Source organism: Plectropomus leopardus, chromosome 12 (genome assembly GCF_026936395.1).
Source record: "Plectropomus leopardus strain MGB_pleo_1.0 chromosome 12, ASM2693639v1, whole genome shotgun sequence".
Taxonomy (NCBI): domain Eukaryota; kingdom Metazoa; phylum Chordata; class Actinopteri; order Perciformes; family Serranidae; genus Plectropomus; species Plectropomus leopardus.
In genome coordinates, this window is record NC_142187.1 from 5917065 (window position 1) to 5933496 (window position 16432).

At 36.8% G+C, this 16432-nt stretch overlaps 1 protein-coding gene across 2 annotated transcripts in view; it reads left to right on the top strand.

Annotated features, from left to right (window-relative positions):
• astn1 (astrotactin 1) overlaps nt 1–16432 on the top strand; it is a 513900-nt gene that overhangs the window by 151949 nt on the left and 345519 nt on the right. For both annotated transcript variants that reach the window (XM_088085587.1, XM_042497522.2), the window contains exon 11: nt 12095–12179. In XM_088085587.1, the coding sequence (XP_087941713.1) occupies nt 12095–12179 (85 nt within the window). The remainder of the gene's footprint in view (nt 1–12094; nt 12180–16432) is intronic.

Sequence of the window (16432 nt, forward strand, 5' to 3'; positions counted from 1 at the left end):
GCCCCAAACTAATCCTGGACTTCTCCAACTCCCCCCATGGATCGGCAAACGTTCTGTTGCTGCTTTAACGCAGGTTAGACTCATTTTCTATGAGCCTTGCTAAGCGCTTTTGACCCCTGAGAAAACCCCAGCACAATTTAACCCCTAGTTGTGTGCTTGGGAGCTTGTGTTTGGGGGGCGATGCAAGAACCCAAGAAAGAAAATTTGCACCCCAGCCAATCACAATTATGTTATCCTCCCGGAGATATAGCTACAGCCGCATTCTGTTAGTATCCTGTAAACCACAGTACAAGACGAACCCACCAAAGTTATTTTAACTGCTGCAATGTGACACTGTAGTAAATACATACAAGGCCAAATGTAGCTATAATCCATGTGTAATTCATTATACATGAAGACATAAATCACCTTATTCATAACAAGATGTAACCCACTTCTCTTTTAACCTAACACTTGATTGCTAGCTAAATGCTAACTGACCATTTTCTTCACGGCTACTGCTTTTGTTCCTAGGGGCAAAGGGGGCTGATGGTGGACTATATTATGTAGGGGTCACGTAGTTGCTCCAATGGCAGCTATACCAAAATAGCTATTTAAAGCTATTAAGAACAAGATAGGTGCTGTCCTCTACCTGTTTTGGTTGCACAGTGGTTGATGTTTCTTTGTGCCATTTTCCTGGGAGAATGTACCCTGTGGCAGACAGAATTGCCAAAAAGAGGCTTATAGGATACCAGTCATGTCATTATTTTATAGCCATTACATTGTACAATCAACATATGCTTCATAAAGATAAGCCAAAGCAAAAAACATTGCCTATTTTTACTTTAAATATGTGTGTTTGCCACTGTGTACATGTGTAGCAGTGTCACACAGAGTTTGGGACACTGAGGTTCCAGTGTGGGGAGTTTCACACACAGTTCTTTGCTTTGAATCTGTTGTAAGATGTTCACAAAAGCTTTTTCTTTATCCTTTATGTGGCCTTGCAGCTGATATTTTTTATGTTACAGTAGTTGACCCTTATTTGACTCCATACACAATCAGATATCTGAAAGTACAGCCACACATCCCTCTTTTTTTCTCACTCTAGATATAGTTTGTTGTGTCTGCTAAATGACACTATAGATGGCTGAGCGATGGGTTGGAGGGAGGGATAGATGTACTGTAAGCTTTATGCCTGAAATGACTAATGGATTATACTTGAGGCATGTTGAGAAAAAGCAGCATGTCAATAACTTTTGACTGATGCTGCATAATGTACATTTTTCTTTGTGACCTAAAAACAAGTGCGGAAAGTCAATCCAGTGTAGTATAATATTATTGTAGTCTTGCATTTAATCTTTACTGGACTCGTGATTATTTTGCTTTCAGTTTATACCTTTGCACAACGTTGCTCGCAGAGGCTGCCAGCTGAGGAGATGTAAAATGCAACGGCTTGGCTGTTATTGTTTGACCAGCAACCTTGGGTTGATAGATGCCACATGATGCATGCTGGGTAAACTGTCACAGTTCTGCGTTACGGTGCACATGCTCACTTCTGCCTGCTCAGTCACCCAGCTCCCATTTAATAATTTTCCATTCACCCTGGTCTCCCACTCCTCAGCATCAGCCACACCCACCTCACCAAGGCAACTCAGTTCACCTGGTCCTTATGACACACTGCCAGTCTACATAAACACTCAGATCTGACCTATAGCCAATCATCACCTGAGGTAAAGAGCAGAAGCTTCTGTAGTTTCAAGGTAGGAAAAGTGATTTGCAGATCTCAGCTGAGACCCCCTGAGGGTCTTGTAGTAAATGACACTGTGGAGCTCCACCACAGATTTTAACCCTTTATTTGACCACAGACTGTTGTACATATACACATCAATAAACAAATGGCTCCTAGGTTGTTGGAAGGGGACAAAAACAGTCTTTCTTATGTATTAAAAGAGGTTTTCTAGAGGTGATTCTGTATACAGTAAGCTCCTAGATAGACATTTATGTCCTTGTTAATTATTTTTTTCCTCATATTAACACATTCAGTAGATTGTTTTACCCTCTTTTTTGAAAGGTGCCTGGAAGTCACCATAGAAAACAGGGGGAAAGGGCTTTGTTTACAGTGATGTTGTTATTGACTGTGAATTTGGACTGCATGAGGCTTCATACTTTGGCCCCATTGGATTTTCCTGCTAATACCTTCCAGTTCTAGTCACCTGCAGCATCCTTTTAAAAAATAAAATAAATACATTTAAAGCATGAAAAAAAAAAATTTTGTTTCAGTGTGTAAAAGCTGATATAGCGCATTAACAGAAGCACTTACAGTGATTCTAATTGTTTGGGAAAAAAAAACCTTAAGAGTGTTATCTTTAAAATAAGACCATGCATGTACCAAAAAGTGAAACAAGAACAGCAGTTTACTTTGGGTAAGCCTTGACAGGTGTTTTTCTTTTACAGGAGTTTAATGGTTATTAAGTACATGGAGAATCAGTTTGACCTAGTTTTTTATTACAGAGCAAAAATATGACATCAATACACATGAGACACACACACGCAAAACAAAAATTCGAATATTATATGCAATACTAGTGGAATTAGGGCCATGTGCAACTACTGTACATAATGTTTTATTCAAGCCACACAGCACATTCAAAGGCCACATGATGAGAACAGCGTGCTGATAAAACAGCATTGCAGAGCATTTTGTTGTTTAACAAGCTCTTTATCACTCTCTCTGCCAGTGAATACATTTTGATCTTCCCTGACTCCAAATTCACTATGAAGAAAATGGGCGCCTGTGACACAGAATAAGCAGTTGTTTTAATAAGTCCTTTAAAAGTCTTTATTTCCACGAGTACATCTCACTCCACAGATGTCACCAATACTTGTAAGCATATATTTTTTAATGTGAGCCACTGTGGGGTAAATATTCACTAACTCTTTTTATTATTGTTCAAGTGACTTTAAGTTCACATTTCTAATCATTCCCAGGAATGCACTTATTTAAATGATTTCCTGTCATACTTAATTTCTCAGTTTTGAAACGTTTTGATCAGAGGACGTTTTCAACATGAGACGCTAAATGTGACACGTTCTCTGTCCCCCGTGGAGGCGTTGATGGCAGACTTCTGCCTCGACAGCAGAAACAGGCTTCTCACATGTAAAAATAGCCCTGGCTTGAAGATTAAAAAAAGGGCAGTACGGTGAATAACAAAGGCTAAGAAACAACAAAACTTTAAATGAGATGCTTTATGAAAAAGGATGCAATTTTCTTTCAATCAGATAAGTCCTAAATTAGGATCAGCAATCATGTTGTTTGCTTAAAAATAACGATTAGCCTGAAGGTATAAGGATCATATTGTCTCCATTATTTTCAAACTGATTTTAAGACCCAAATGCTCATATCTACACTGTAAAAAAAAAAAATGTGGATGGTGTTAAAACCCATTCATATTATTTAAATTGTATTTAATTATATTAATTAGCAAGTTAAGTAACTAGTAATAGTTAAATAATACATATATATTTTTAACAAAAATAACTAATATAAAAAGTAATAATAGTATATACTTAAAACTAGGGTATAATCACTAAAAACAAATAAACAAAACAAAAAACCTTGAAATCTGCATTTGAAGTGTTCAAGACATTTTAGTTTCAAATGAATATTGAGAGTTTAGAGGGTCCTTTTGTACCTATTTATTTTTTTAAAAAATCTGGTAAAGACAAAAAAACACACAGACAAAAAAAAGACCTGATCAGTTAGCAGTTTTGCCCCGCACAAAGAGGGTTCTGAGTTGGAACCCACCGTGCCCCATGTTGGTGTGGGTTTTCTCCAGCATGCATCTTAGGTTAAATGGTAACACTAAATTGGCTGTAGGTGTGAATGGTTGTCTCCTGTAAATGGCAACTGTTCAAGTAAAGCTAACCCTCCCTGAATTACATGATAAATTAGTCATATTGATAATACTATTTTCTATCAAGTAGTTTAACAATTGCCTATCTACAATCAAGAGTTGATATTTGCACTTTTTTTTATAAGTAATCAGTTGCGCAGTGAATTAAAAAAAGATTAGGTATTCTTTATCTAATAACTTTTAGTGTGTCATGTTAAATTTAGATAATCTTTACTCAAGACTTGAAATGAATCCTGCATTAACAAACTGAGTGCAAATTGATACATCATATTTACTGATTAGATTTTATATGTTTGTTTTAACAGTGTGTTTATATCCCCTTAATGTCCTCACTAAGAGATGATGTCCCTTCATGGTACTTGTTAACCAGAAAAAAAGGTGAAAACCTGTACTATTAAAATGCTTGTAATATGTTAGTTTACCATTTTTTTCTCATTTTGTTACCATGGAATCAATAGAAATCAATAGTGTTACCAGTACTAGTATTATTAGCCAGTATTTGTTCTAGATATTTACAATTACAGTACTGCGGAAAACATCTTACAAAACGGTAAAGAAAAAATTATATCAATTCAATATCAGTGATATTGATATTTTTTTCATCACATACATAGTAGAATAGCATTAGATATATGATGTTAACAACAGTAAATATTCATCATTTTCCATTTAATAAAGAATGTAGATTTATTATCTAAGCATCACAACCTTTACAAAAAAAAATACAATTTAACTGGTTGAGCATGGCTTTGGACAGTAAAAATAAATAAATAAATATATATATCATATCATCATATATGTAATGGCCAACAGTGAATATATCATTTAGCAACAATGAATAATCAGAAGTTTGTTTTATTTCTCAGCAAATAATCTGTTTCAATTACATTAGCTTAGTGCCCTTACCTTTACCATAAAAGACCAAATCAACCATTTGGTAGAGCATGTTTAAAAAATATATATATTTGACCTTTTATTATACTTTTATTTTTGATATAATGTTACATAAATCTGAACAGTGAGACCTCTCAAACTATAACATGCTGGAAAAGTATGCTTTCCTTCACCACATAGAGCCCTCATATCTGGAGTGACTTTTTTTGTTACTAACTTCCTGAAAAGGTAGACTATTTACAGACACAGCACCATATAGTGGATTTTTAGCAAAACATACTTAAACTGAATGGTAGAGATAGCCTTCTCAGGTTAAGCTAAGTCCAGCACATTTTTCATGAAGATTTAGTGACTCACAATGTGGTAAACGGTTGAACAGGGCATTAAAGAGATATTCATATCAGATTGATGTTTTCGTAATTGTTGACACATCCCTAATAGAGACGAGAAAAATAGAATGAATCGTTTTGCAGTTACCTGGTGTCTTGTGCGTCACTCATATTCAGAATGCAGGCAGAAATCTCACATTTAAAGACGGAGGAAGTGTCTTCCTTGTTTTTGCATCCATTATTCAGCAGCCTAGCCCTCCCCTGGGCAACACACAGTGAGTTCTGAGACCTTTAAACGAATAAAAAAAAAGCTGGGCCAGTGTGTCTCTTGCATGGCTTTTTCTTGGGATATTTTCTAAGACTCACCCACACATCCAAATCCACAGTGTGCCCACTCCTTCAAATGACGTATGGACCAGCAGGACTGGCAGTAATTGCATTGTATTTTTCATAAGATGCATTGGTAATGAAACCGTTCTGCATATGTGTGTGTGTGTGTGACAGTGGGAGTGAGTGAAAGTGTGTGTGTGGGCTGCAGGGAGATTGCAAAGGTGCTATAGATAGCCCAAAATCCAATCCTCATTCCTGCTGGAGGAGATACTGATGAAAACCGAAATGTGCTGCAACAATATCCGCGCTGCTCCTGCACGACATTAAACCAGATGCTGGATGTTTTAACGTGTGGCTCTTCCCTTCCTGCAGAGCCCTTAAACCTTGGCACTTTGGGGGCTGGTGCTTACAGCCTGCTCTCACCACTGTCTTCCCCTCTCTAGAACGTAGATATAAACCACAAAGCACCGCGTTGTGTCTCTGGAGACACATGTTCCCACATCACAGCATACTGGCCTGATTAATGCGACTGCATAATGGATCAGCATGTGGATATCTGCCTGATGAGCTGAATAATTTTGTGACACAACGGTGCATGAGGGGAAACACTTGCTGCCCAAACAACAGATCAATGCTCCCGGGCTATTTAACCCTTTAAAACTTGGATAAACATCAGTTTTCTTGTTCATTCAGATGCCTTTCACAAGCATTTACACCTCTGAAAAGTCAGGAAACATGGGACAAAATGCAATCAGTAATGGTATTGTATAATTGGTATGAAAGGTCCTGCAAATTGTAAAAAATAAAATAAAAAGTAAGTTAATCAAGAAATCTATATTCATGATTACATATTTAAAAGATAGATATAGATATATATTTAAAATCAACTAAAATTAAACATTTCTTTATCATAGTTTTTGAACGTTTTTTGGGGGATCATTTTCTGTTCTACTTTTTTAATTTCAGGTTGCTCATTGACTTCTTTCTATGGTTTTGAAAGAAAACAAGCCATTTCTTATTAAGGGCAAGCTCTGCATCCTACCTGCCATAATACTACTTCAGTTCAGGCTACAGAAAAGTCATTTTCTTTTCTACTTTTTTTTTTTTTAATTTATTTCAGATAATTTTCTTCCTGCTTACATTTGGGACTTTTTTTTTTTTTTTTAAGTTGCTCATTACCTTCTTTCTATATTTTTGAAAGAAATCAAGCCAATTCGCTCAATTTTCAAAGGGTTAAGGGCAATCTGTACATTCTGCCTGCCCTAAATACAATTCAGTCCTGTACTTTGTAAAGACGTAATAAATAGCTAGGTGGGACGTGGTATAAATTAAAAAAAAAAAATGTGTGACTGGCTGAGCGCCGCATATATAGCAATTAGGGAATGTAACACCTTGCAAGTGTAAAACGTGTTTGAGCTGAGTTCTGTGACCTCTGAGCGCGATGAAACAGCAATTAAAGCAAGACGAGGCGTTTAGCATTGTTCAGCAGCTCTACAGCAAATTTAAATGGAATGCTACGGCTCCTGACATCTCCCCGCTCCTCCAGCACTACTTTTTTATTTCACTTATTTATTTATTTATTTTACTGGACACAATTTAGGCTGTCATTCAACATTTAAAGTTGCCTTTTAGTGTCAAACATTTCAGCTCTTTCACTGCACATTTAACAAAATAGCAAAGTAGTAATTATGTTCAGAGCGCCGAGGAGGCGTTTTTCTGTTCCTGCGGCACATCATTCAGGTGATGTTTCAGGAAAAACATTATGCATTTTACATCCATAATTACATATGGTTGGAAGGGCAGAACATCTGCTTGAATAATGTAGCTAAGCAACTGTTTGACATAATGAACTCCAACTCATTACCAGGAAGTAAGAAACTTTAAATGTTAATTATGTTTTGGAATGCAAATTAAATGTTTACATGCTGGCTTGGATATTGAAATTTACTGATAGAGATTAGATAGAGAGCTTGTAAATCCAATAAGGCTCTATTGGCCAGTTATGGATTTGTTTTTGAATGGCAAACCAACATTTTTTTAAATGTCTATTCCTAAAATTTAAATTAATACTGTGTATTTAGATTTGTATTTGTATGAATGAATGAATGAATCATTATTATTTTTATTACCTTAGAATGAGCCGTTTATGTAGATACTGGGTTCTGGTTAATGGATGTTGCCATGTTAAACTGGCAGATTTCTACAGTAACCCAGAACAGACAAACCAAACACTGGCTTTAGATGCGGCCATTTGCGTTTTTGCATCGGCCATTGTAGTAATAAACCCAACTGCAATGAACAGCGCCAGAGTTAGACTGTTTGTAACATAAAAGTGCATTATAATGTGTTTCTAGTGGTTTAATTCACCAGATCTGTTTGTTATGGAGCGAAAGCAACAGCAAAAACCTCAGTGAAATTTGGTGAAAGCCTCCTGAAAATCTGGATCTTAAGTTATCGGAGAAAAAGGGTTGACCTCACATGAGAATGTTTTGGACTAGACATGCCAAAGTATGTTGGAAATGCAAGAATATTTAAGTTTAATTTAAGAAATTTAAGAAAGGTTTATTCTGGGGTTTTTTAAACAGTGTAAAATCACTGGGCCTGATTATTGGGCTCATGATTAAAACTTCCTGAACAACTGGATCAGAAAAACGTGAGCACACATTAACTAAGGAGTGAAAAGGAGTGAGCTACCGCTCCCTGAGATGCTAAACGGCAGCAGACATTCATGGTTTCTAATGTGTAACTGCCTTATTCAGTGTTTATAGCTGTTTAAATCACCTGGTTTGTTTGTTTTGGAGATTAAAGAGCCCTCTGTGGATAATTTGACTTCCGATAAAAACCTTCTAAATAATGAAAACTATAGGAACTCTGGCCGGGAGAAGTTTGAGATGTTGCAATCTGCAAATCACTGCAAGACACTTCCAAATCCTCCTTAATTTTACACACTTCACCTTTAAAGCTTAAAAGTACAGCCGCCTGCTAGCCAACACCGCATAAACCTATACTTGTTGTGACCCCGTCATTTAGAACTCATCATTTGGCTAAACTGTTGGCTTGATTATCTGAATTGCCAGGTTTCCTGCCCTGTTGAGAGTGTTATTTATCACTTTGTGTCTTTATCTTGGGTAGGATTTGTTTTTTTTTCCTGCTCTCTCATTCAAACCCACTTTAGATCTTGAGTAAGTCAACCCCAAAGAACTGACATGGACTCAACTGGAAAGCACACAAAGATTCTCTTGAATATAAATGTGCTATCAAGGATAAACGGCCTCGAAGAATCACAAGCTGCCTTACTCATTTCCTATTTTTTTCAAGTAACATGAGCATGAAAATCAGAAACTCTGATTTCTATCCTGGCAGGTACTGACAGTTAACCTTTTCCATTAACAGTGGTGCAGAAGCCCAGGGCCTGTGCCCTTCACTTGCCTCCTATTGAGCATGAGCGGAGCATGTTGTACACGTTACCCCTGAGTAACCCTCGAAACCAAAGGTGAGGCCCCATCAGTCATACTGAGCAAAGTCAAGGCCGACATTTCTCGTGGGCGCTGACAGCAGAACAAAAAGCTGATGCTTCACTGTTCTTTTGCTAAAAGGCTTCACTCATCAGAAGGATGCCGACGCAAAACACACACCTGATCCCCCCCAGTTGTTCTAGTCCCATTGGTGAGCTATTGGACATTGAAGATCAGAGTTTCCATTTCATTTCTTTGTTTTTAGATTTATCAAACAGATAGATCAATCTGGGAAATATCCAGTGTCTGCGTATCAAATGATCCTGCTCGGGGTCCTGAACCCGGGGTTTACAAGCACTCTGAGATGATCACAGCGCCTCCATTGGTATGCAGTTACAGTTGAGCAGCGTTGCATGTGATCCTATTAGCATTTGCCCCAAAATGTTGCCTCAGGCCTGAGTGCTAAGTGGATTTGGGGAAATCGCAGTCCCACACAAGCTTTACTTTAGTAAATAATGACAGTGCCAAGTGTCTATTCATTAGACTAATCACTGATCTAATCACTTCCCATTTAGGTAGAGAATGTCATTCAGTTACTGGGAGCAGCCAGATAACTGAAAAATACAAACTGAGTCTATTAAACTAAGACATTTAGAGTGAGGATTCACAGTTAATTTCAGTATTCACGTTAATTGTGTCCTGTAGTCTTTAGTCCGTTGTGCAGTTAAGCTCAAGGAACTGAAATGATGCTGAAAGCTGTTCTCATCCCAAATCATCACATGTTGCAGCTTTGTTAGTGAACTTCCTCATCTAAATATTACATTTTAGGTATCCTTCTATGTCTGCTCTTACATTTCGGGATGCTGATACCATGATGTCAGCAAATGCACATGGTGGCATTACGCTGCACATGGTTATGTTTAGGCAATAACAGCATAGAAGCAACCAACACTGGGACGTAAACAGATGCACATGCTGGTGTGGATGGTTTGGATGAGGGAAAGGAGGAACATGGGAGGTGGCAGAAATAAGCATCACATTAAAATGGAGAGCACAAAGTCTGATTTCTTTTTTTTTTTTTTTAATCAATCCACCTATAAATGAATGCCCTCGTGCTCCTTAAGTTACATGGTTACAGGCAGCGTTTCAGCCTGACGCCATCCTGCCACATGTCATGCAGACGCAATAGGTGTATAATAATGCTGCCAGTGGTTATGTCCATTCATGTTCTTACTCGACGACATCCAGTGGCATTCCATGCGCACATGAAAGGTTCCTTTTGGCATTGCGCTCTTACACCAAATCACTGACAGAGCGGCATTATTTGTACAAATAAGGAATGAGAAACAGCTGGGGTCTATGGTGTTTCAGGAACTTTAGGCAAGAAATGAAGCAAATTAGATTGGCACTATAATGAAAAGTGACCACATGGTTTTAGATGCAATTTCAATTAAGAAGCAACTGAAAATCATTCTGATTGGCCGTCACTGGTCGAACAATATTCTGCAGTACAAAAACATGATGGTGGCATTGTGGAGTTCAAGAAAAGAGAGCTCACTATGAAACACCAGTAAGCTTACCATATAGAAAAAAGAACTGTTGTTCCTTCGAAAGTCAGAACATTGGTGTTGTTGCTCACTGAGAGATAAGGCAAAAGCTGTTTTTAGACACAATACAAAGTTTCTCAGGATATGCTGTTTGGCCACAAGGAATAAGAAAACAAGCAGCAGCTCCGTGAGACAGCTCTGGCAGAAAATCCAAGTTTTGTTATTTTCTTCCAAACTCTCTCCATTCTGCTCTCTCTGTTCACTGATGGAGTCATAGACCTCAGGATGACTGCAAATTAATTAAAACATCCAGACTCCCAATGGTCATTTGCCTCAATTCACTGTGATATGTGTCTTTGCTTTAACACTGAAAATGCAACTGGAAGTTAATTAATCAACATATTTGCTTTGGAGATTTAAATTTGTGGGCAACTAAACTTTTTTTTGTAAAACAAAGCCATTAATATGTTTAGTATGAGTTTTGTTTTGTGCAACAAAATCTATAAGAAATACCGAACAACAAAAAAATGTATGAATTGGCTTTGGAGGTTTGGTAGCATGGCTACTCCCAAAGTTAGTTGGCAAAAAGAAAGTGTTTTAGCTGTATTTGTTATTTTTTGTTTATTTTTAGTTGGTAAACTACTGTCAAAGCAAACCAGTATCATGCCATCTAGCCATGAACATGCCAATGCTAATCAGCCTAACAAACAATGTTGCTAACTTGGTGACTTTCTTGCAAGATAAAGCAACTTTTCAGACCTTCTCTGTGACTTTATTTCCAAAAGTGATTAGCAAAAAAAAATAAATAAATAAAAAAATAGAACCATTAGGCACAAAGAGAGAAAAGTGCAATCCCCTTCCTTGCATGTTAGTTGGAGTAATCGCAGTCCACACCTCTAAACATTAAGTAAAAACTTTTTTATTAACTTAATTTTTCTCAAAATACTGTTTTTTTTTTAAGTGCTGAGATTGCAATAAAGCACAAGAACTGATTGTGAGCTGACTGTGTTGCTGTGATTAAAAAGAAGCTGTCATGTTTTGTGTTTGTTGTAGTTTTATGTGTGGGAGCATTTATTGGAGGTCTTTGGTTTGCATTGTTACCATCAGAAGTTTAAGACAGCACTAAGCCATGAGTCAAGTTTTTTCAGCCTAATTCTGCTGCAGGGTCAAAAGATGCATCATGCAGAATGAAGAGCATCGATATGAATCCAAGAAAACCAAAAGCAGTCAAACAGTCAGGTTATGGCAGTGAGCCAGCGTTTCACATGTGTGCTAATCAAACGTGTCAGAAAACCATCCACTGGCATGATGCACAGCGTGGAGGACCACCGCTTTTATTAGCTGCCATTGGCCATTAACTGACATTTTTAGAGCAGCTCCTTTTAAATAGCTCCTGCTGGAAAACTTTGTGAGCTTTTAAAGAAATCTGGACAAAAATGCGCCTCAAGTAGCTGCAAATAAAACATGACTGTATCATTAAAAATATGAGGCTATGGAGAGTCCTCTAACCGCCTGAAGAGGATAATCTTGGGGATAGATCTCATGGAGTAAAATTAAAGGAGAGCAGCAAGGGGAAATCTCTGACGAATTAAAAAAGGCTTGACTATAATGAACACATGATTGAATTGCTGCCCTCCTGTTTGCAGGAGAATGCCTCTGCCTCGACGGCTACATGAAGGACCCGGTCCATAAGCACCTCTGCATCCGCAGCGAGTGGGGGCCCAATCAGGGGTAAGTTATGATAATCACCCCATGATGGTTTGTGATTGCTCATTATCAGGCAGAGGAAAATGGTTGGAAAACAATTAACGGCAGGGGAATCTTCCTACACATCAAACAAGGCCGTCCACTCGGCTCAGCAGATTAATCAAAAAGAGAGGTGATCCTACCAACACCATTTCATATTCAGAATCAGACAAAACCACAGGGAAACCTAAACTGGAAGATTAATACACAGCTGTATTATATGGATAAAATACAGTGTTCTGCTATACATTGTGCTCAGCTCAATTATTGAATTTAAAAAGATACAAGCAGATCAGGTTGGAGTATGAATGATGAATGAATGAATTAATGTATAAATTAGTTAATCTTTAATTCAAACTTGTAAAAAACAATACACAAATGAAAGCACACAAGCCTTACAGCCGTTCAATGAACGAAAATAAATACAAAACCAATACATCAGTCTCAATATCAAATACTCCAGCCGCTTAAACTTAAATATCACATGTTCAAAAAGGAGTAGCAAGAAGTACACACTTATTTATTTGTACCCTTATATATACATTCACATTCTACATCAACAACTTCCCAAATTTTATACACAGCCCATTACGATATTACAAACATTTCTCTTTTATTTCAAAACCACAGTGTGGATGTGTGTTGGAACGATCTGACATGTTTACCTCATGGTTTTTTTTAAGTTGTGTTGATGGTGTCAAATGCTGGACGGCCATCAGTTTTCTGTCTACAAGACGGGCGAGTTAATGATAAGTTCTGAAAGTCAAATTTTCTTGGGCATCTATCATCAAAAAAAGTAAACTCCTATAAGAAATCTGTGTGTGTTATTGACTTTGATTTGAAGGGATAATTTGCAGATTTTCAACCAACTTCGTATCAAAACAATGTGGGTAGTATGTGTAGATGAACTGTGGTGAACTTATCTAACAAGTGCCAAAATACCCTTTCACCCCACGGCTAAACACTGCCAAATGACATAATTTACGTCATTGACGTCGCTGGCTTTTGGGGCTGATGCTCCTCTCTCTGTCTCGAAAATAAATCAAGAATGTGTTACAGTGCTGCTTATTTCTCACCTCAAATGTTTTCAGAAACATATTTGCTGTTTAAGTGTAACACTTGATGCGGCCTTCCGCCATTCGTCTCTTATGGACAAGGGCACATTACATCACCTACTAGTTGGGTATGACTTTTTATCGGTCTGATGCATTGTGGTAGTTGTAGGTTTTCTGCCTTTTGAGCAGAAGCCAATGCCACGGTCCTTTTCTCTTTTTTCTCTCATCATGTAGCACCAATTTCAAAAGTATTTGCATCTTTCTATTGCAGAGACGGCCCAGTTTTATGTTATTTAGGTGAAATACTTCACTGAAAAGCCAAAAATGCATATTTTTCCTTTACATTTACCTGTAGTGCTATTCATCAGTCTTGACTGTTTTTGAGAGCCACAAGCCGAGTGGCATTTAGTTACATTACATTGAAGAGAAGGCAGACATCTCTGTGGCCGATATCCCCAACACTCCGCAACTCACACCAAAACAATTTAGATTGATAAATAGCAGGACAGGTAAGCGGAAAAATACGTTTTTTGATTCTGGTGTGAACTGTTGCTTTAAACTTAGAAAAACAAATAAATGATGATAAATGTAGGGTGGATAGCAAAAAAAAACCCAACAAAAAAATCCCAACTTTTTCCCCTTTGGAGAGATTTAAAAGACCATGTAGCATGCTTTTTTTTACCTCACATCTTGACTACTCTAACTCTTCTAACTAACTTATGTGGGAGTCATCCATACGTGGCCTGCAGCTAGTTGAAAATGCTGCAGTGAGACTCCTCACTGGTATCAGGAGGAGATACCAAATCCCCCCCTGTACAAACACAGACTTGATTTTGAGCTTTTTATTTGTTTTTAAAGCATTGACTGAAACCGGCGCACATCTCCTCAGTCCCTCTTCTATCCTCAGAGCCCTCAGATCCTCGGATCAGATACTCATCATGTTCCCAGTCAAAGTTCAGTGACTGAGCTTTTTCCATTGCTGCTCCCAGACTGCTGAACAGTTAGCTGTCAGATTTGACTCATGTACTGCCAATTTTAGATCTAAAGACCCATTCTTTTACATTTGTGTTTGAGTCCTTTTAATATTTAATATAACTAAAGAATTTCTTCATTAATCCTGTCTTGTTCTAACTTTACATTAAGCCATTCTTTTTCTTCTTTTTTAAAGTGGTTGTCTTCTACAATTACAGTTGACTTAATTTGATGGACTGAATTAAAGGGGTAATCCAGCTATTTGATAGACTTGGAGGGGCTTATGCGAGACAGATTTATGTATTCATTCGTTCTTTTGTTTATTTTAAAGAGGGAAGGGGTAAAAATTAAATGCAGCAGACGCAGAGGTATTATATAACTATTTTTGTTCAAACTTCTCAAATCCTGAATCCTACAATTCCCACAATGCAACCAACATCTTTTAATATTACTACTGTAAGTCCAAAGACTAAAAAGACAGTTGTGTGAATTTTAGTGCGACCAATAAATCACTTTTCAGCTGATGGAGAGTCAGTAAAGTTGCGGGTGCTTCTTCACGCCTTTTTGGTCCACTCATCTCTTTAGGTGCAAGGTCACTCCTTCTATATTACGATAATGATTTCAAGTGATGACTTGATATCTTTTGGCAGTGAAAAATGCTGTTTCAGACCCGGTCCCAGGAAGTCATATAAACGCTTAATTGGGTTCACATCTGCTTGTTAAAAAGTCCTTGACATTTGGCTAACACCTCAGCCACAGTGCCAACCACTGGGTGACCACTCAGGGTGAATGTGTTGGGGTGCTACTGTTCCAGAAAGTAGTACTCTCACTCACAAAACAAAAAAAAAAGACTGTGTCGACAGTTCCCTTTGTGACCCCACATACCGTGGGATTACAGTGGGATTATTATCAGATAATTCATTTCATAAATTGTTTCTTACCTTTGCACTCTCCATTTTGAAAAATTCAGATCAAGCTGTTTACTATAATCTATTATAATACATGTTTATCTAACTGTCAGAGGCTTACTGTTGTCATACTGTTTATACCGCGATCTATCCTGTTTAGAAAGTTATTACTGTATTAGTCTGGAGTAATCAATTTTACAATTACTGCAATGTATTTTTTATGTAGTTAATGTGATGATGTGATATTAATCACGCACTTTATTGCATAAACATTTCCAACTGGATATTTTATATATAAACTGATTTTCTAAGTTGAATTACTGGAAAATGTATATACAGAGTGTTTACCTGAGTATTAGCTTTCCTAATTGACAGCCTCTTATGTGCAGAAAAAATAACAACACATGTTCAAATCTCTGGTTGCTTTGTCTCTGTATGATAAAAAGTGAGCTAAGGACATCTGTTTGTGAAGAGCCAACAAAATTTGTAAAAATAATTTAAAAAATAATGAGTCATAGTCAATGGCAATCATTAGAAAATGTAATTATTATTATTATTATTATTATTATTATTATTATTATTATTATTATTATTATTATTATTATTACTACTATTATTATTATTTTTATTTATTTATTTAATCGGAAACATGTTATGCTGCAAATTGCTAAAATCTCAGTGTTTCCCCAAGCCCAATATTTACCCAAAAATTTTCAGGTAAAATGGATAAAAAAATGGATAAATAAATTAGAAAGTATTCACATATATATAAAAAGTTCAATTGTAATTATTAGAATGATTTTAATTTTTTACATTTAAATTACTTAAACATATTAATAAATTATCAAATTAGTAAGTGATTAATTGTTTACAGTTAATTGATTAATTGTTTTATTATTACAGCTGTATTTTAAACCAGTAAAACAAGTAACAAATTTGATGCTGTTTTCCAAACATTAAGTAGTCCATCATTTTAATATAATTTTAATATCTGGAGTTTACGTCGACAACTATTAATTTCAATATGAAATGACAACACATTTTTTGGGAGCTCGGAGTAATATTTCACATGTACAACAGGTTCTTGTAGATCTGAACCACACATGACTCTTCCCAGCATATATCCAGCTGGCCAATCAGAGCCAGCTGTTGCTGCTCAGTGGGAGGGACTTCGTTTGATCTTTAGATGCACATCTCTACATCAAAGTTATTATAAAATAGAAATGAACTTTTTTGTCTGCCTGCCACTGTGGCTGGTGGATTTCAAAATCTACCAGCCAGTCAACAGATTAACATTGATTTA